This window comes from Typopeltis vanoorti, chromosome 22, assembly GCF_054136105.1.
Source record: "Typopeltis vanoorti isolate ZY-2024b chromosome 22, IOZ_Tvanoo_1.0, whole genome shotgun sequence".
Taxonomy (NCBI): Eukaryota; Metazoa; Arthropoda; class Arachnida; order Uropygi; family Thelyphonidae; genus Typopeltis; species Typopeltis vanoorti.
In genome coordinates, this window is record NC_143570.1 from 92,104,698 (window position 1) to 92,127,621 (window position 22,924).

The 22,924-nt window shown below is 37.9% G+C and overlaps 1 protein-coding gene across 2 annotated transcripts in view; it reads left to right on the plus strand.

Moving 5' to 3' along the window:
• The window catches only part of LOC150094569 (integrin alpha-9-like), an 806,800-nt gene that overhangs the window by 145,880 nt on the left and 637,996 nt on the right, over window positions 1–22,924 (plus strand). For both annotated transcript variants that reach the window (XM_090411876.1, XM_090411877.1), the window contains exon 6: window positions 9,962–10,010. In XM_090411876.1, coding sequence (XP_090268002.1) covers window positions 9,962–10,010 — 49 coding nt within the window. The remainder of the gene's footprint in view (window positions 1–9,961; window positions 10,011–22,924) is intronic.

The following is a 22,924-nucleotide window of genomic DNA, read 5'->3' on the forward strand; positions in this document are numbered from 1 at the left end:
GGCAGTATAGATTGGAATGAAGAGATAGCATTTTGGATAAGGAAAATGAATTTCTCAAGTTCTTGAGAGATAACTATCTCAGGCAGTATGTAAAGGAGGACATGTATGGATCGTGAGTTTTAGATTGGATCATTTTATCAGAGGATGTTATTGTGAGTGGGGTTTTGCACTTCTCTCCAGTTGGTGAGACTGATCATGAAGTGATCACATGGGTTATATCTAACCATACAAAAACTTCTGTAAGTAAAGGATATGTGGAAGTATAAGGCTGGTGATTATGATAAGCTTAGGAGACAGCTTGGAGTTATAGCATGGATTGAGTTGAGCAGTAAGAACATAAATGCTACTTAGCAACTAACAAAGAAATATGTAACAGCAGCAATGTGTGAGTGTATTCCGAAGGTTAAAGCTTGAATAAAGTAGGTGGAAAATGAATGAATGGGGGGGCGGAGGATTAAGTATGAAATCTGGAAGAAGAAGAGGAAGACACCGTGGATGCAGCACAAGATAAGTAATGGTAATATTAAGTTGCATGAAGAGTATAAAGTGCAGGTCTGAGAGTAGCTCAGTTTGTAAGGGCAGCAAAAGTGCAGCATGAACAGAAATTAGCAAGTCAGGCAAAGAAAAACCATTAAGTGTTTTGATACAAGGCAAGTAGAAGGAAGAATGATTAACAGCATCTTACCATAATGGATGAAAGTGGGAGATCGGTGACTGCTGCAGAGGTTGTAGTTGAGGTGTTCAGCATTTTATCAGGGTGCTTCATCCTTGGTGTGAAATCAGAAGCTCAAATGTAGAGAATGAAATGAGAGAAAACTTAATGTTGAGCGAGCAAGAAGCATATGAGGAGTTAGTTAAGCTAGATGTCAATAAAGCAATAGTAGTTGATGACATATTACCATGTGTCTAAATGGAATGTTCTAAGGTGTTAGCATCAGCCTTGGCATACCTGTCTAACAAGAGTCTTGCAACAGCACAACTCCTAAAGCAGTAGAAGGAAGGAGGGCAGAATTGTTCCACTTTAGAAATGTGACAATAAAGCTAAGGCAACAAATTATAGGCCAATCTGGAGTTGCAGTTAAGGTAATAGAGAGGTTGGCAAGATATAGGATGCAAAAGTGGGTTGATAAAAGTGGTATTCTTTGTACTTGTCAGCATGAGTTTATTAAAGCTAGGTTGTGTTTTACGAACTTGCTTATGTATTATAACAAGGTGATGAAGATATTGGATGAGAGATACATATACAGTGATATACTTAGATTTTAAGTTTTAAAAGAGGTATACCGTGAGTAAACATATCGATACAAAATTAATAACGGAAAAAACTCACGTACAAAGATTATTTAATAGTATAATTTTCGCCTGTGTGTCACAATCATCTTCAGTACATTAAGCTCAAATTAAACAATAACTGACAATTCCAAAAAGCGCCACCTAAGTAGCTGGTGTAAGATAACTAAAAAGGTCAATAACTTTCCTAAAAATAAAAAAAAGTGCTTGGTGTTCTTCTAGCTGAATAGAGGCAGGTCTTTCCGTTTGTCCAAAATAAGATAATCCACAAGAGCACGGAATCTGGTAGACACCTGGATGATTAAGATGTGGAAGCTTGTCCTTAGGAGAAGTGAGAAAGGTGGAGATTTTTCTAAACGGTCGAAAGGCAACAAAAATATTCAGTGGTTTTAAAACTTTTGCTATACATTCACTGATGCCTCGTACATAAGGGATAGTAATGCGCGTTATTTCTTCTGTGTTTGAAGAGGAAGACATTAACCTTTAAACCTGAAAAGTCTGGACTTGCAGAACATGCCATCTTCACTAGACACAAAGTTCATTGGAGAAAGACAAGAGTTCTTCACAAAAGTCAGTTTCTCATGGAACACCTTTATAAAGAAACATGTGAAACACTACTTCATTCTCCTAACTTAAACAGATCCGACGGCTTACGTCTATCCCCTTTATGTGAGATAGTACTTTACAAATCAGCTAATCTTTCCTAACTTTTTATTGTATTGCTTTTTTTATATATTTATTTTTATTATTTTTTATTTTTTATTTTATTTTTTAATTTTTATTTATTTTTATTTTTAGGAAAGTTATTGACCTTTTTAGTTATCTTATACCAGCTACTTAGGTGGCACTTTTTGGAATTGTCAGTTATTGTTTAATTTGAGCTTAATGTACTGAGGATGCCTGTGACACACAGGCGAAAATTATGCTATTAAATAATTTTTGTACGGGAGTTTTTTCCATTATTAATTTTGTATCGATACTTAGATTTTGCAAAGGCTTTTGACAGTTTGTCACACTGCAATTTGGTCACCAAACTGAAGCAGATGGGATTAGATAAGAGACTACATTGAATAAGTGACTGGCAATCGTATAGTGCCTCCACATACACCCATCTTGAAAGAGAAAACTCACTAGTGGTGTGCCACACAGGTCTGTTTTGGGATCATTGTTATTTACTTCGTATATTCATGATATTGGGATAGGTTTAACTGGTGATGTACAGCTGTTTGTAGATGATGCAAAACCTAGGAAGAGTGATGAAGAATCAAGGAGATGTTGTGACCTTTCAGGATTACTTGAATACATTGTATGAGTGGGCAACAGTATGGAACTCTCAATTCAGTGTTGCTAAATGCAAGATTCTGTGATTTGGTAGGCATCAATCGGATGCAAAATATACTCTTGGTGGTGAAATTTTGGAGGAAGTTGAGGAGATGAGAGACCTTGGAGTGGTGGTGGTGGAGGATCTGAAATTCAGAGGTCACATTGCACAAATTGTGAAGACATCATATCAGATTATTGCAATCATGCAGAGGATCTTAAGTTGTAGAAATAAAGAAGTTCTGGTTCCATTGTATAAGGCCTTGATTAGAACTTGTATGGATTATTGGGCACAGATTTGGTCCCCTGGCTTTTTATGATGATCAGAATGTGTTGGAATGGGTCTAGAGAAGACTGGCTAAGGTGGTAACTGGTCTTTGGGATGTGGATATGAGTACAGATCAAGGGAATGCAGTTTGCAAAGTCTTGTGAATAGGAGTAAGAGAGAGGATAGTGGAAGTTTTTCTACTTGTTTATACTATAAATTAAAGATGCCAAGAGGTGATATTATTGAGAAGTTTAAGTTGGTAAAGGGTTGTTATGAGATTAATGTGGAAGAAATTTTTCATAGAATGGGAGAAAGCCCATAGAGCAAGGGGACATACCTGGATGTTGTATAATGAGGGTGTGAGCAAGGGAATAAGGTGTAGGTTCTTTTCATGGAGAGTGGTTGGTGAGTGGAATGCAGATACATTGAATGAGTTTAAAGTACGTTTTGATGGGCTTTATATGTAACAATGTTTACCTCCTGTAATGAGTCTTTAGACTAAGTGGAGGTCTGGTGTTAATAATCATAATAAAAATTATTGAATAGGAAGGTTACGTATTGTTTTCATCAAACTTTCTATGTTGATGGGACTGTCATTTTTTGAAAAAAAAATGCTATCATGTACTTTTATTGTAACTGAGGACACAAGTTTCAGTCTTCAAAATTTCAGAAGATCATTTAAACTTATTAATTGGTGGGAATTCTTCATGAGACTATAAAGCCTCTTTTAATTTACCACTCTGAAAAACCAAGGTCTCTGAAGGATGTTGACAAGGCAGTATTGCTGGTTATTTGGGGTTTATATAAAAATTTTTGGGTAATATCTCCACTATTTCCATGAATGCTTTGTAAATCACTTTGTTCCAGCTAGTGCAGAATGCTGCAGGAAGAATAATTTGGTGTTTAAAGTTTTATTTCCCCTTTATAATGTGCAGTTCATCCTCTTGCATTTACTGACATAAGCAGAGAATGTTAATCCTATTTACAGAACTGAGCCACATGCTTGAGTGCCATCATATAGGTGGTTACAAAATAAAATGAGATTGCAGATAAAATTAAAATACACCATTTGAATCATTTTAATATTTTAAATTTTAATAATTAAAATTTCATTATGAATGAAGTCATTGCCTTTTTTTTCTTTCATTTTTCATTTGTGGTTGCTTGTCATAGCTTAATAACATTTTTAAGCAGTCATATGTGCGTAATTGACATAAATCAATTGACATTTTCCTTGTATGTTTCTCTGACAGGCATATTGGTCTAAAGTATGTCTTGTCACTAAATTTAATAATTTTAATCTTAATGTCTAATGTAATAGATTTATAAGTCTTCCTTCTTTTCACTGAAAGGAACAGTACTTTTACTTTGATTTTCTCTATCTTTAATAACCGCAATAAGAGAACCTTGACCTTATTAAGGCACTTATCCTATCTGATGTTTTTTGAATTATTCAGATTCATCATTTATTCTGGTTATTTTTCCTGGAAAGGAAAAAGATACAGACTGCTAGGTGGGACTGCAATGTCTCTTCCCACCAATCCCCACGTACACATGCAGACTAGTCAGTTTCTATGTGGAATGTTTAGAGAATGAAGCTCAACACACAAATCAGTAATTCATCTATGCTATAGATGTCTTTGCTATTTGGCATCAGATACATTACATATCTTATTATTATTCATTCACATATTATTGTTATTCAATTACTGTCTGTACTCGCCATTCTTTCATCCATGCTGATTCAATCATTCATTCATATTGAATTCATTCACACTGTACTCACCACCTCCAAAGGCAAGCCATTCTGGTCACACACCACTGAGGAAAAAAAAATCTACCCTGTATCTCTTTCTTAACTGCATTTATTCTCAACTTCAATCTACTGTTATCCTGTATGGCCTATTCAGATGTTTGTGGTCTCTATCATGTTGTCCCCTCTTTTTCACATTTGTTAGTGTCAGTAATTCATGAATTCTCACTGTCCTCATAATCTACATTCAGCAGTCCCAATATCATCTTTAACAGTGTCACACTTTCTTTACATTCTATTTACTGCATCTGCATCAACTTGGAAAGCAGGAGACTAGATCTGTATACAGTAATCCAGATGTGTCATATTAAAACCTTGTAAAGAAGCACCTGTCATCATTAGTAACAAGAATCACCATATAGAGTACCACTGTCAACTCCATGTATCTAACTTCCCTTGTTATCTGGATTGTTTTGTTTTATTATTATTAACATCTAACCTCCATAGAGTTGGAGACTCCTCCCTTGATGAGTCACACTATTGTACACAATACTCATCCAACTGTGCTTTAAATTGATTCAATGTGTCTACATTCACAATGCACTCACCAGTTCCTCTCACTCCTCTGCTCACACCGTCCTTATACAGTTTCCAACAATGGCCTCTTGTTACACCCTCCCCTCCCATTCTGTGAAAAATGTCTTCCATGTCAACCTGATAACAACCTCTGATAGCTTATATGCCTCAATCATATCCCCCCCCCCCCCCCTATTCAAAGGCTTTGCAACTTACATTCTCTCAATCTGTCCTGGTACTCCACATTCCAAAGACCACTGACCATCTTTGTGAATCTTCTCTGGACCTTTGGACCTTTCCAACATAGTCTCGTCAACACGAAAACCTAGCAACCAAATCTGTGCATAATAATCTATATGAGGCCTGATCAAGGCATCATAACCTCTGTATTTCTGCATGTCAGGATTCTTCACATCATTGCATTATCCGATGTGATGGCTTCACACCTTGTGCAATGTGGCCCCTGAATTTCAGGTCCTTGTCCACCATCACTCCTAGATCTCTCAACTTCTCTACTTCTGTTAAAGTTTCCACACCAAGTGTATACTTTGCATCCCATTGTTGCTTACCAAATCTCAAAACCTTACACTTTGCAACATTGAACTGCAGTTCTGCTTAACTGCCCATCCATGCAATCTATTCAAGTCCTTTTGTAAGACTGTAACATCAGCCTGACTGTGCATTGCTCTCCCCAGTTTGGCATCATCTGCAAACAGCTGCATATCACTGGTTAAACCCATCCCAATATCATTAACATACAAACTGAACAACAATGGGGCCCCAAAACTGACCCCTGTGGCACACCGCTAGTGACCTTTCTCTTTCAGGATACCGTTCCCCTATATACAACTTTCTGATACCTGTCCCATAACCAGTCACTGATCCAACTCAGAAGTCTGTTATCCAATCCCATCTGTTTCAATTTATTTAATTATTTGTCATGTGGGAGCCTATCAAAAGCTTTTGCAAAATGAAAGTATACCACTGTATATGCATTGATATACCTGCCTTGTCACCTTGTTATAGGTAGTTGTCACTTTGTTATAGGTATTTGTCACCTTGTTATAGTACATAAGTAAGTTAGTGAAAAATGATCTCCACTTAACAAACCCATACTGATAACCACAGAGAATACTGCTGTTATCAACCTATTTCTGTATCTTACCTCTCGCCAATCTCTCCGGTATCTTCACAACTCCAGATATACAGACGACTTACAATTTGTAGCTACAGCTTTATCACCATCTTTAGGCAATGGAACAGTTTTACCCTCTTTCCACTCCCTTGAAACCTATGCTCTTGCAAGTTGAGATGCATGTTGATATGTCATCAAATCCTATCGCTTTATTGACATTGAGTTTATTTATTTCCTCATATACCTCCTGGTCACTCACAATTAAACCATCCTCTTCTATATTTTGTGTCTTCATTGAGTGCATATTATTTAAGTGGTTCAGATAATGCTAACTTAAGCTAGTTAAATCTTGGCTTGTAATAATTAATTTAGTATGTAAATTATTGTCTGTGCGGTTAGCCTAGTGGCTGTGTGCTTCGCAACCATATGTCTGGGGAAGGAGTGTCCTATGTTCGATTCCCGTCAGAGACGTGAGGAGTTCAAGGATCTTCTTCAGCCATAGCCAAGTTAGCCACTCTTGAACATGGGCAGTAGGGGTTTTTCCAATAGTTTAGCTGGGATTTTTTCATCCCGCAAGCAGGCAAACTGGCCCCTGTGAACACACATGGGGCCGGAATACCTCCATTAGGGATGCAGCAGAGGAGTGGCATGCTGGGTGCATTATTTTGCCATGACTCCTCATTAGGAGGAGATCCAACCCATCTGAATCAGATGGAAGGGGGGGGGGGAGAGAGAGAGATGTAAATTATTTATTTGCATTCCAATGTCAACATAGTTTTGAATTTCAGAAAATTAGACAATCATTCATAGCAAAAGCTCTGGAAATTTTTACATGGAAAGATTTACATGATAATGATTAGTTCATTCAGGCGCTAGTGAGCCAAGCACTGTGGATGTACCTAAGAAGAGCTCCTGATTCAGATAAGTTATTCTAGGAATAATTAATTATATATGCGTAATTGTTTGAGTAAGAGCGGCTGTAAACATTGTGCGCTACCGGTATTATTGGTGTGGGGGATTGTTCTTGCCTAAACTTAATTACGAAATCATTATTAGACCTAGTAACCTGCAGGGGGATGAACAAAGACATTAGGAGGCAGGAGAGGTTGGCTGCTTGAGAAGAATGAGAGGACATTTTAAGTGAGGGGCATGAGAAAGCAAAGGAGAGGGGAAATTTGCAGAAATTTGAAAGAATATAGAAACAAGGGGAAGAGTGAGAGAGGGAGAGAAAGGAGAGAGATGGGAGGCCCTAAGAATCAGGGATGCCAGTGAGAGAAGAATGAATGAATCCATTTGGAGTGTTATATATGAAGATTTAATGATTCGGGATGTGGAGAGTGGAGTACCAGGAAGAAGTGGAGTGTCACTGTCATATCTGGTGGTATGATAGTGACAGAATTATTATTATTATTATTATTATTATTATTATTCAGGCCTCCAAGGAGTCAAAAGACTCATCGAGGGAGGTCCTTCCTAAGACATAAAGTCTGTCAAGACTCAATGAGGGGGAGGTCCCCCCCCTGAGAAACACAAAGTCTATCATACCACTCTTTAAACTCGCTGACCGTTCTTGCTCCCACCACTCCATCAGGCAATGCATTCCACGGCTCAACCACCCTCCACACAAAGAAACCACTCCTTACCCTCTTGCTCACAGTTTCCTTTCGTAACTTCCAGGGATGGCCTCTTGTCATCACTCCTTTCCGCTGATCAACCAAGCGAAAGAACTCCCCAGTGTCAACTCTGTAACCACCTCTCAACAGTTTAAAAGTCTCAATCATATCACCTCTCCTTCTTCTATCCACCAAACTCTGCAGTCCACATTCTCTCAGCCGATCCTCATAACTATCCTTGTACAGTCCTGAAACCATCTTTGTCATCCGTCTTTGTATCCTTTCCACAGTTAATTTATCCCCTTCAAATCCTGGTGACCAAATCAAAGAACAATAGTCTAACTGTGATCTGATCAGAGACTTATACAACGGAATGATAACCCTCTTATCTCTGCAGGTTAGTGTCCTTCTCATAATAGCAGCAATCCTCTGTGTTACCTTCACCACCTTTGCAATATGTCACCTAAATTTCAGGTTTCTATCAATCATCAACCCCAGATCTCTTGTCTCCCCCTACTTCCTCCACTATAGCTCCTCCCATAGAGTATGCAGCAACCCATAGATGTTTCCCAAACCTCAAGACCTTACATTTTGCTGCATTAAACCGACCACCCCCATTCATTTGCCCATCTATCTAGCTTATTTAAATCCTCTTGCAGGGCTACCACATCTGCACTATTACTAATAATCCTTCCCAGCTTCGCATCATCTGCAAACAACTGAATATCCCCCTGCAATCCACTGGCTATGTCATTGATATAAAGGTTAAACAATATAGGTCCTAGTACTGAGCCCTGTGGGACCCCACTTGTAACCCTCTGCCTCCTGGAAACTGCTCCACCATACACAACTCTCTGATACCTATCAGACAGCCAATCCTGAATCCAGTTGACCAATCTGATATCCAGACCCATGTGCTGCAACTTAAATATCAGCTTATCATGTGGCACCCTGTCACATGCCTTCGCCAAGTCTAAGAAAATTGCAGTATATGCCTTTCCCTCATCTAATGTTCTTGTAACTTTATTATAAAAGGCTAGCATATTGCTAAAACAAGAGCGTCCTTTCACAAATCCATGTTGATTCTCACAGATAACATTACCCTCATCTGCCCAATGCTGTACACGGTCCCTCACTACTTTCTCCAATTATGGTGGGTTATCTTTAGCTTGCAGAGCCAGGTTGATTTCACACACAGTTTTGTCTACAATACTTGTAACTCTTCTGACCTGGGACTTGTAATTTTCATAACTGACATCATCCTTATGCACAGTGATCTTTCTACATCATTTTTTTTTATAAGAATCGCTTGCTTAATATGTAGTTATTCTTCAAACCTTGGGGAATGCTTTCTGATATTGCATAATTTAAGTATTTTTTAATATCGTGCACTGCCATTATCCTTCCTGTCTAGCAGCCAATACCATGGGACTGAACCAAGTATACCTCTTAGTTGGTCATAATTAACCTGCTTTGTAGTTCAGCATGTAACCCTTTCTAAATCGAACATCCATTAACTTAGCTAATATTCAGATCAGTACGTCACGATCAGTTACCAGCCAGAGGTGGAATAGTCAAAGCTTTAACTGAAACCACACCGCAAGACATTATAATTAGATCTAACACTCTTTGACCTCAAGTTCTTTCTGTCACATGCTGATTAAGAAAGTTCTCTCATGAGAGCTCAATAAATGTGGTTTCGTTCTTGTGATGATATTTCACTGCTACCCAATTAATGTTTAGATACTTAAAGTTACCGATGATGATTACTTGTTTAGCATCTATCGGGTTGATTTGATGATGCATTCCATCATCACAGCAACTGATCCACTAAGTCTGTAACACCACTCCACCATGTACTGCTTAGAATTTTGTCTTTGAACACATTTGGGATGATACACCTAAAACCTCCTTAGAATATTTGATGCCTTCCAGTAGAGGGTAGTCAGTAGTATATCATGATTTTTTTATTGCTTACTTATAAGTACTTCTGATATTTCTTTTAGGATGGAAGCAACCTACTTCTGGGTGCACCTGGTGTCTACAATTGGAAAGGTGAGCAAGTATTAAAGTGTGTTCTGAACTAGCCCTTGAAAGATGACAGTACATATTTTATTTCAGTGTTTGTTTTATTAGAAATAGTATAATGAAATAATGTGTAAAGACTACATATGTAGAAAATTATAAGCAAAATTTTACCAGTCTTTTGCCTTTTTTTTTTTTTTTATGCTAAAAAGATTCAGCTAACAACCACTAATTGTTCACTGCATGTAAAGCTTAAATTAACACAAAAATAGGAATTTAGTTTGTAGTTATTCACATGTGACATTACTTGATGCCATATGGTCACTCCTGTGCATTATATGGTTTTAGGAGTGAAGTTTTCTTCTAGAAGAAGTGGTAGGTTCACAGATGCCCTTTCCACATAGAGTTAGTAGGACAAACACAAACATCCATGCCCATGGTGGAATTCAAACCTGCAGCCTCTTGGATGGAGAGAAGATATGCTAATTCCTCAGCCAACCAGGCCAGCAAATAGGGGTTTTATAAAAGTAATATTTGAAAGTTTGAACCATTTAAAAAAAAAAAAAGAAAAAAGAAAAAAGATGCATAAAGTTGTTTTGATTATCAAACATCTGTAATTGCAAGGAATTAAAGAATAATTCTTGAATTTTATTTTTGAGTTTATCAACACTAATGTACTTAATAAGTTATAATTAAGTATATTTGCTAAATTAAACTGGCAGCTGTTATCCTTTATCCAAACTGCCAGTCTATTTTAGTCATCTATAAAATCTCCACAGCAACATCATTGACTTTGTTTATCTCAGTTTTGTGTCACCGGCAAAGAAACAACTGGATATTTCTCCTTAAATCATTTTCTCTATTACTGATGTAAAAAATATATAGTAGTGTCCAAATAGTGTCCTTATGGTATATACCACCAGTTATCCAACTTCTTTATTCACTATTACACTTTGATGTCTATTATCCACACATCTACATCACTGGTTTCATATCCATCCTCATTTGTTCTAGTTTATTTAACAGAGTTCCATGTGGTATCCTGTTGAATTGCTTTGCAGATTCCAGCATTATCATCATGTAGCCATTTCCTTTATCAACCTCAATTGTTGCAATTATAAAAAAAAAGTGAGAAAATTCACTGTGTTTACTTTTTTTTAATAATAAAGCAACTTCTGCTTTTTACCAGCTTCTTGAACACCTTAACCACCACTGACATACTGATTGGCCTACAAGAGGTGTGGGAAACTCATGACACATGTGCATAAAGAGGCACGTATACACATTGTTTGGGCACACAGTATTCATGTCATCTCCCCCCCCCCACACACACACACCACCACACACAATTTTTAGACTTCAAAACCACATTCTCACTGCTAGGTATGTAGTGATATCACACCATTCACTAAACAGCTGTATTTGTGCAGTGATTTGTTTGAATTTGGAGTGGTGGGATACACTGACAAAATTATGACAAAGTTGTGTGATTGAATGTTTTCAGTATTGCCTGAACATTTTTTAATGAAAGATTTTATTTTAATACTTTTATTAAAACGTCTTTGAAATGTCTTTTATTTCTTCTTTTTTTTTTTTTGCTTTTATTGAGTAAAATGTGTATGAGAAAAATAATGATATATTGTTCAAAATTATGAAGGGCACACAAGGATATAAGATTTAGCCTATTTCAGCATACACCCTTAAAAAGGTTCATTACCTCTGTTTATAATTTGATTTGATTCTGCTATCTCAGAGCCTCCTTTATGCAACTCATCTCTAAAACTAATTGCCCACTTCCCCTTTCTAGCGCTCTTAGTGAGCTGAGTAACTTTGTCACAGGAATTGCCAATTCCCTTATACATTCTTATGTTTTTCTGCTTCTGTTATCTCCATACCTTCCATCAACACTCATTTAAAGTTATTCATTGATAGTCAATCTTCCTTTTACTCACCACATAGTGAAAGAATTCTTTGGATTTTCTTTGGCTTACTTGACTAGTTTCCTTTCATAATTTGCTTTTGTCTTCCTTATCTTATTGCTTATCCTTTTCATCTGTGCTTTTGTACTGCTCATATGCTTTCTGATTGCTTTTTTTTTTTTAAATACTCCTACACAATTTTTTATTTTTCTGAAACTTCTGTTTAATGATGCTGCTCATACATCTAACTTTTGGATATTTTGGATAAAGGATTAAACTAAATTTATTATAGTCTAACCAAGTGGAAAAAAATTTCCAACATCTTTCTCTAAATCCAGAGTAATTTAGTAATAAGATGAGACAGACACCTTTTGGCAACTCGTATAAGTAAATATGACTTCTCTATTTCTTCCACCTTAGTTTCACCTCTAGGTCTAGCTCCCACTGATGAGACCTCAATAAAGGTCGAAACCGGTCTGGGTAGTGGCCCTTCGCCTAATGCATAGCATTATACATCTCCTTGCAGAGATGTGCTTTGCATTATGGAAGATACTAAGAGAAGGAGTGATGAGAGCTTAGTCCACCTTTTATCACAAGTTGCCTTAGTCCTGAAGATAATTCAGGTGCAAAGTTTGTTTGCTTACACTTGGATAAAGAATTAAACTAAATTTATTATATCTAACTTCTACCTTTTGTATCCTCCTGAATGAGTATACAGTCGAATACTGCTCTCTTCAAATTGTCCCTTGACCATGTCCTTTACACCATGAACATCTTTTTCCATCCAGATTCTTATATCACAGGACTGATCCGTGATGGCTCCTCAGTTAGTCATATTTGCTTGCTTAATTCCATGTATGTTATGTTATTCCACATTATGCACCTTCTTTATTATTATTTTACAGCATATCCATGCAGTTCGGAGACTCATCGTGGGAGGGCCAAATCAACTATCACACAAATCCTATCATACCTCTCCTTGAATCCATTCACCATCTGAGAATTCACAACCAATTCTGACACATTCTACTCACTCACCACTCTTGACAGTAAATTTGGTTCACATACTCCTATTAACCACACTATTATACAACTTCCATGGATAGCCCCTAGTTCTCTGGGTATTGTCATATATTGAAAAAATTAATTTGCATCAATTGTATAAAAACCCTTTAATATCTTAAAAGTTTCTATCATGTCCCCTCTTTTCTGCCTATCAACTAAACTTTGTAACCCACAAACTTTCACCCTATCCTCATAGTGAGTATTCCAAAGAACCGTCACCATCTTGGTCACTCATCACTGAATCCTCTCGACCACCTTCTGGTCCCCCAAGAAACCCAGGTGACCAAATCTGTGCACATTCATCAAGCTTTGGCAGAATCATAGCCTTATGAAGAGACATAATAACTTCCTAATCTTTATTTGTTAACTTGTTTCTCAACATTCAAGTAATCCTTTGAACTATTTTGCCAACTTTTGCAGTATGCCCTCTGAACTTCAACTCTTTGTCCACCATTATCACCAAGTCCCTAGTTTCATCAATTTCCCTCAATCATCAGTATGATACACTGTATTTAACCTTTCAACCCAAAGTGCATAACCTTACATTTTGCAACATTAAATTGACAATCATTATCCTTTGCCCACAATGCCAATTTATTAAAATCATCCTGCAGGATATCTGCATCACCTTTTATAATTATTGTTATTCCCAGTTTTTCATTATGAGTAAACAACTGAATATCCCTTCTTAAATCTTTCCTGTGTCATTCATATACAAATTAAAGAGCAGCGGCCCTAGTGTCAAACCCTGATTTACTCCATAGTCACCATCATTCTTAACCAAACATTTTGTATATTTGACAATCTCCCATGTCAAGAACTGCATGAGCACCATTCCCGATTGGAGTCATGAACCCTGGTTCCTGCCATTCTCACTGACACTATCAGCAGATCCTGCACTCTCGGTTTTGGAGTCTTGTTCTTCTTCTTTTCAGCCATTTTCTGTCCACTGTTGAATGAAGGCTCTTCCAGTTCCTTCCACCTTTATCTTTTCTTGGCAATGGTTGACCAATTTTTCCCAACAAGATTTAACAATTCATCACTCCAACTCCTTTTAGGACATCCTCAGCCTCGTTTCCCTTCTTTTGGAATCCAGTTCATTAGTATGGTGGTCCATCACTCATATTCGCTTCTTGATAGATGTCTGGCCCATTTCCATTTTAGTCACTTGTGGCGAAGAATGATGTCAGTGATATGAGTCTGGCTTCTTATCTTTTAATGTGATACCCAGTATCAGTCTCTCCATTTTTCTTTGAGTTGTTGCTAGTTTATTTGTCAGTGCTTTTGTTAGAGACCAAGTTTCACAACCATATGTGATGACTGGAAGTATACACTGGTTAAATGTCTTCCTTTTTAAACAGAGTGGGACATCATTGTTTTGAAAAATGCTTTTCAATTTTCTGAATGCACTCCAGTCAAGTTAAACTCTTCTATTTATTTCCTTTTGGAGTCCACAGTTTAGAACAATGAGATGACCTAAGTATGTATATGAAGATGACCTAAGTATGTATATTGAATAAACTTTTAGTTTGGTGACAAATGAGTGGGGTTGGCGTTTTAATATTAAAATAATCTCTGACTGTGAATGTAAGGTGTTACGCTTTGGGATATAGAGATATAAGGCTACATACTGCATTGGTGAATCTGTACTTCAGGAAGTTCATAAGATTCGGGATCTTGGAGTGATAGTGGAAAGTGGACTGAAGTTCTGAGGGCACACCACATGTGTTGCAAAGACTACACATCTCATTTCTGCTATTTGAGCTACTAAAGTGTATTGCTGCTACTAAGTCAAGTGATGTGAAGTCGTTAGCTTCTATATATGAGTTGTCCCAGTTCTGAAAATACTTCGGGTGCAAACTTTGTTTGCATCCACTTGGATAAAGGATTAAACCAAGTATATAATTTCTTGGTATCTTTAATTTATTATATTGCTATGATAAGTAACCACCTCCTTATCCCTACATTGACATGTAGGAATAAGGAGGTGGTTACTTATATAAGGCATTGGTCAGACCATGTATGGACTGTTGTGCTCAGATGTGGTCACCTAGTTTTCACTGTGATGTGGAAACACTAGAGAGGGCCCAAAGTGATATCAGAACTCTGGAGTGTTGGTTGTGAAGAGCATTTGAGAGAATGTGGATTACAGAGGTTGGTGGATAGGACAAAAGAGGAGATATGGTAGACATCTTCAAATTAGTTAAGGGATTCTATCAGATTAATGTAGAATGAATTATAAAAAGAGTGGATGTTAAGATGGGAAGAATGAGAGGTCATCCCTAAAAGTTGTATAAAGATGTGGTGAAGAAAGGTGTGAGGAGCGAATTTTTTATGTGGAGAGTTGTTAGTGAATGGAATGCATTGCCTGAGTGCATTGTAAATGCAGGTAGTGTAAATAACTTGAAAGTTCATTATGATAACCATATCGCTGATTGAGTGGGCCACACTCAATCAGCAACTACCTATGTAGAAGGTGGCTACCTTTTTACATATGACATCTGGCTAAGGAGAGAGAAAGGGGATCCCATAGCTGTCCCATCTAATTGTTTGTATATGGGACAGCTGTGGGTTTCCCCCTTTAGCCAACTTCTACATTGAACATCTGAAAAAACTAGATATCAATACATCAAGTGCTTGTGGTGTAGTGGTTATCACATACGCTCTAACACGTGGAAGGTCCCAGGTTCAATCTCTGGCAGGCACATTGGGCTTGGTTTTGCTGGCCTGGTTGGCTGAATGGTTAGCGTATCCGCTCTCCAGCCAAAAGGCTGTGGGTTCGAATCCCGCCATGGGCATGGATGTTTGTGAGTCTGTGGAAAAACTAGTGGTGGTGGTTGGTGGTAGATAGCATTGGTGGAGTTGAGGTCAATTGGTGGATGTGGTGGTGGACACAGAGTTGTAGAGCATGTGCCCTCCCTCGATGAGTCTTTAGACTCCCTGGAGGTGTCAAATAATATTTATTTATTTATTTATTATTATTTTTTATTGTTCTTTCAAATATTTACATATGTACAATGATCATCAATTCAGTATATTATTTTACAAGGTTCAGCACTTTGTGCTACATATAATGAGGTTTAAATAATAATAATAGTAATAGTAATGCACTACTCTCAAACCTAGTCTCTCGCTACGCTATGTCGATGATGTGTTTGCTCTTTGGCCATATGGCCCAGACACAATGAATACATTTTTAGTGCATTTAAATAGCCAGTACCCAAAAATCCACTTTACAGTGGAACTAGAAGCCAATGACTGTCTGCCCTTCCTGGACACACTTTTTCACACGTCTTCCGGAAGGTTCCTTATCATTCTCAGTTTATAGACACACATACCGGGAGATATTTACACAAATAATCATACCATCAGCCATCTCAATAATATGATATTCTAAAAACACTAACCCACAGAGCTAGAGCAGTTTGTTCCAATGACATTGCTCTCACTGCTGAACTTTCTCACCTATGGCACATCTTCCTGACCAATGGTATAATCCCCATAAGATAGATAAAATACTAAATGCTCCCCAGAAATCCCCCCCCCCCCACTGTCTACCACAAAACTGTGACCATCCCATACATTAAAGGCACATCTGAAAAGATATCTAGGGTGCTTAACAAACACCAACTATGTACTGTATTTAAACCTTATGTGAAATTGGCAACTCTCATCTGTTCATCTAAGGACAAATTCTCTCCTTTATCACATCCAGGAGTCTATAAAGTGCCCTGTTCATGTCATTGAGCCTATTATAGACAGACAGGAAGAACTGTGGACATCCGTCTCAGTGAATACAAAAAATAAGTCAGGGTCTATCAAACCATGCTTTGGATACTCCTGCACAAAGGATCAATTGGTAAAAATCAAAAGTGCTGCATAGAAGCTTTTACAAGTCAGAGAAAGTTGTTCCTGGAATCAACAGAAGCTCTGAAACATACTCCAAACCTCAACAAGTATGGCTGCATAAATCTACCAAAGATTTGGGAGACAGTCATCCTAAGATGAATGCCTGCTTTCTCTCTCTCTCTCTTTTTTTTTTTTTTTAATAACCTAGGATTAATGGTGCCTAATTAGGACTTTAGTCTTTGTATTGCATGCTAGAATTGCTCATACTAGTCCCATTGTTATACTGGATTGTGGTTGTCTCGCTACTGTAACAAACTTTGTTTGTGTGCTCTGAAATGCTGGATAGAATACCAGCAAAATATTAGCAATTAAGTCAATAAATAGTTATTTTCTTATCAATCTGTGTTCACATCTATACCGTTAAAATTCAGTCAACATGTATACAACGAATACATAAGTCTTTCCACATGTAAGGGAGAATTTAGATGCATCAGTAATCAGCACAAGTGCAGACTCACTATGGAGGACACATGTTAAAAAAATAACAATCATATGGACATCCTGCTGAACTTATACTATCTTTTTTTGGCTTTATTCTCCACCTACATTGTTCTCTCTGAAAATACCATGCTCCTTTTGTGATAAGAAAATATGAGATAAGGAATTATCAAGATAGTTACAATTCTGTAGTCTAAATTAGACACTACTGAGAATCCTTAATTATTATTATTATTATCAACATTTGACCTCCATGGAGTCAGAGACTCATCCAACCGTGTCTTAAACTGATTCAATGTTTAGACACGGTTGGATGAGTCTCTGACACATCCAACCATGTCTTAAACGCCTGAGTGTGTTGTCTTAAACCACAACACACTCAGGCAATGCATTCCACTCACCAACCACCCTCCATGCAAAGAACCTACTTCTCATGCCTTTGCTCACACCCTCCTTACACAGTTTCCAGCAATGGCCTCTTGTTCTACTCCCCTCCCCATTCTGTGAAAAATATATTCCATGTCTACTTGATAACAACCCCTGACCAGCTTATATGTCTCAGTCATATCCCCCCCCCCCCTCCTTCTTCCTCCCATTCGTGAGGCTCTGCAACTTACATTCTCTCAATCTGTCCTTGTACTCCACATTCCAAAGACCACTGACTACCTTTGTGAATTTTCTCTGTTCCCTTTCCAACATATCCTCGTCACCATGAAAACCTGGCAACCAAATCTGTGCACAATAATCTATATGAGGCCTGATCAAGGTCTTATACAATGGAACCATAACCTCTCTATTTCTGCATGTCAGGGTTCTCCACATCAGTTCTCCGCATTAATGAACTGGGTGCCTTTTCGTATGTCATTCAGGTGGGTCAGTGTTGTTGTCATTATTATTATTATTATTATTATGGGCTTCTCCATATAGTCCTCAGACTCTTCAAGGAAGGCCCTAAACATCATGGCAAGCACTATCCGACATTTTCACAGTAACTATCATACATAATGGAACAAAAAAAAAGTACTAAACTTCAACGACCCTTTTTAGTTCACCGCATGTACATTAATAGAAGAGCATGGTGTTAACATAAATGAGAATCGTGTGTATGTGCTAGAGCAAGTGTTACAGTCTCTGAAATGCAGTCAACACCGAATAGCAGTAAAACTTGAGATTCCTCGGACACTACAGAGAATCTGAACGATATACCTGAATGATGTACGAAAAGGCACCTAACATCTTAGGTGCTGGGTGCCTTTTCGTACATCATTCAGGTGGGTCACTGTTGAATAGCAATGGATTACACTGCATGTTGGGAATACTGTGTGCACATGCTAGCCAATGTCTATGAAGAGTTATTATGTTCATGTCGAGTACCACTTTGTGAACATAATAGATGACTAAAATATAAAGCTGAAATGCTTCAGTTTGGCATAGGTAAGATATTAAAATGAAGGATATTATGTGTCCAACCATATTTTATAGCCAAATCTAGAAACAAAGTTTCAAAAATTTACAAGAGAGCTTATGAGCATATAATCTTCAATATCAGCGTTATCTTGGTTTGTACTACTACTACTTAAGACACAAGCTATGCCCAGGAGCCCATTATTATTTATTATTATTACATGGCACCTCCAGGGAGTCCAAAGACTCATACAGGGAGGGCACCTACTCTACAATTTACCGTCTCCACCACTCAATCTACCAACTACAGCAAACTGCATAATTTACACCAATGTCATCTACTACCCACGATTACTAGTATTTTCACAGACAATCACAAACATCCATGCTTACAGTGGGATTCAAACCCACAGCCTTTTGGCTGTATAGCGGATATGCTAACCACTTGGCCAACTAGGCTGGCTTTTTGTTTACTTTTTTTATTTTCACTCATATATTTGCACAGTAAAAAGTAAGCATATGTAGTATAAATTGGAGAGAGGAAGATGCATGTAACAATAGGGGAATGGAATTTCTAGAATTCTTGAGGGACAAATGTCTTAGGCAACATGTAACAGAGGGAACAAGAGGTTCAAAAATTTTGGATTTGGTTATAGCATCAGAAGAGTTGATAATAACTGAGTTGACGTCTCTCCCACCAGTTGGAGAGAGTGACCATATGGTTTTGACTTGGAAAATGAATAGACATGCAGGAGTATCAAAGAGACGGGAACTTATGTGGAATTATAAGGCAGGTGATTATAATAGTCTTAGACGTCAACTTCGGGAAGTTTCATGGAGGGAGGAATTGGAAGGCCGGGATATCACCAGTGCGTGGGAAATTGTGAAAGAATATTTGTTATCAGCAATGGTAAGTTGTATACCACGAGTGAAGAAGAGGGCGCAATTTGGAGTAAAGTGGATGACAAACAATATTAAACAGGAATTGCATGCGAAAAAGAGGCTATGGAAGAGATATAAGGAGACAGGTGAAGAGATGCATGAGGAATATAAGACACAGGCCAGAAGAGTGACTCGTGTGGTAAGGAAAGCGAAACTGGAATATGAGAGGAGATTGGCCCTAAGATCCAAAGAAAATCCTAGGGAATTTTTTAGCTATGTGGCCAGTAGGAGGAGAAATGACTGTGGAAGAATGATATTGTGGGATAAAAATGGGAATAGAGTGACTGATGCAGAGGACATAGTGGAATTGTTCAATGAACACTTTATTGGAGTATTTCATCCTAGAGGAGTCAGTTTTAATGCTAGAGGGATAGGACTGGTACGAGGTCTGGAGGTACAGGAGGAGAGTGTGTTTCAGATACTGAGTACTCTGGATGTCAGTAAAGCTGTGGGACTGGATGGTATTTCGCCACGAGTTTTGAGAGAATGTGCTAGGGAATTGACAATACCTTTAACGTGGCTTTTCAATGAAAGTCTGGCTTTGGCAAAGGTGCCCAGGGAATGGAAGGAAGGTAAGATAGTGCCATTGCATAAGGGTGGTAACAGACTGGAAGTGTCTAATTATAGGCCAGTCTGTGTGTCATCAGTAGTTGTTAAGATCTTGGAGAAAGTAGTGAGGGACCGTGTACAGCATTGGGCAGATGAGGGTAATGTTATCTGTGAGAATCAACATGGATTTGTGAAAGGACGCTCTTGTTTTAGCAATATGCTAGCCTTTTATAATAAAGTTACAAGAGCATTAGATGAGGGAAAGGCATATACTGCAATTTTCTTAGACTTGGCGAAGGCATTTGACAGGGTGCCACATGATAAGCTGATATTTAAGTTGCAGCACATGGGTCTGGATGTCAGATTGGTCAACTGGATTCAGGATTGGCTGTCTGATAGGTATCAGAGAGTTGTGTATGGTGGAGCAGTTTCCAGGAGGCAGAGGGTTACAAGTGGGGTCCCACAGGGCTCAGTACTAGGACCTATATTGTTTAACCTTTATATCAATGACATAGCCAGTGGATTGCAGGGGGATATTCAGTTGTTTGCGGATGATGCGAAGCTTGGAAGGATTATTAGTAATAGTGCAGATGTGGTAGCCCTGCAAGAGGATTTAAATAAGCTAGATAGATGGGCAAATGAATGGGGGTGTCAGTTTAATGCAGCAAAATGTAAGGTCTTGAGGTTTGGGAAACATCGATGGGATGCTGCATACTCTATGGGAGGAGTTATACTGGAGGAAGTAGGGGAGACAAGAGATCTGGGGTTGATGATTGATAGAAACCTGAAGTTTAGGGGACATATTGCAAAGGTGGTGAAGGTAACACAGAGGATTGCTGCTATTATGAGAAGGACACTGACCTGCAGAGATAAGAGGGTTATCATTCCGTTGTATAAGTCTCTGATCAGACCACACTTGGACTATTGTTCTCAGATTTGGTCCCCAGGATTTGAAGGGGATAAATTAACCGTGGAAAGGATACAAAGACGGATGACAAAGATGGTTTCAGGACTGTACAAGGATAGTTATGAGGATCGTCTGAGAGAATGTGGACTGCAGAGTTTGGTGGATAGAAGAAGGAGAGGTGATATGATTGAGACTTTTAAACTGTTGAGAGGTGGTTACAGGGTTGACACTGGGGAGTTCTTTCGCTTGGTTGATCAGCGGGAAGGAGTGATGACAAGAGGCCATCCCTGGAAGTTACGAAAGGAAACTGTGAGCAAGAGGGTAAGGAGTGGTTTCTTTGTGTGGAGGGTGGTTGAGCCGTGGAATGCATTGCCTGATGGAGTGGTGGGAGTGAGAACGGTCAGTGGGTTTAAGGAGTGGTATGATAAACTTTGTGTTTCTCAGGGGGGGAACTTCCCCTCGATGAGTCTTGACAGACTTTATGTCTTAGAAAGGACCTCCCTCGATGAGTCTTTTGACTCCTTGGAGGCCTGAATAATAATAATAATAATAATAATATGTGTGGGCCCTTGGCTAGAGTTTATCTCTTTCAAGTAGTGCAAACCAGTTTTGATGCTGAAGGTTATATTCTCATATGCTCTGGTAAATTTTCAAAACCTTTTCAGTTTCTTTCTATGTTTGACTATAAAATACAGATAGCTCCATAATATTCTCTCTTTTCATATAATATATGACTTTGCTGGTAAGCTTATGCACAGCTGATAATATCATGACCATTTCATTTGTTTCTGTTTTGAGTGCAAGTTGTCTTGTTAGTGAACGTAGGTAGGCATTTATTACAAACAAAATATAACCCCTAAATATGTCTGAGAAACATAAAATTGATGAGTATAGATGCCTTCACAATGATTAGAGGTATAATGCATTGGGATTATATGTATTCACAATGCATTATAACTAGATAGACTAGAAATTATTAAACAACATGAAAAGGTAATAAGTTTGTAGACATTACTGCATGTGCTTAAAAATGAATGAATTAACTGTTAAAAGTATCACAAAAGATAAAAGTTAGCATTATTTCAGCATATAAAAAGTTTAGGCAATGCAATATCACAGTCACTTCCAAAAAAGAGGCATATTAATAGAAGATGCTGATGAGTCATACAAGCCTCAGATGATATTGAATGCTGTAAACTGATTTATGATGAGGGAAAAGAAAAGAGCTGCAGTAATATTAGAATAATATTACTTCAGCCTAAAAATTAGAATAATCAAATAAAATGTGTTGAATGATTTGAAATACTGTACCACCAATATCATCATCATCTACATCAATGCCATCTACTGCCCACTGCCACCATTAGTATTTTTATTTTATTTTATTTTTTTTGTAAATTCTGTGTGTGTATTCTCAAGGCCGATTTGTCTGTATGTGGGATAAAAAACCTGAGTTTCTGTGAAAAACAAACCTGCTACCTCCATATGAGATTAACTAACTCGCCTTCAATTGAAGAAGCCCATCTAAAGATTCCTCTTGCCACAACGAGAATCAAACTCAGGTCTTTTTCCAATCAAAGGGTGCAATATACCATCGTTTTTCTAATTGCAATACGAAGGCACTACTAAATATTATTACCAAATATTATTATTATTATTACCCCAAGACCTCATGGAGTCAAGGGATCATCTGAGAGGTCCTTTTATCACACACACAGCTCATCATACCATGCCTAGAACACATTCAAACTCCTTGCAGACACCACACTCTCAGGAAAGGCATTCCTATTATTCACATATTTCAGCATATA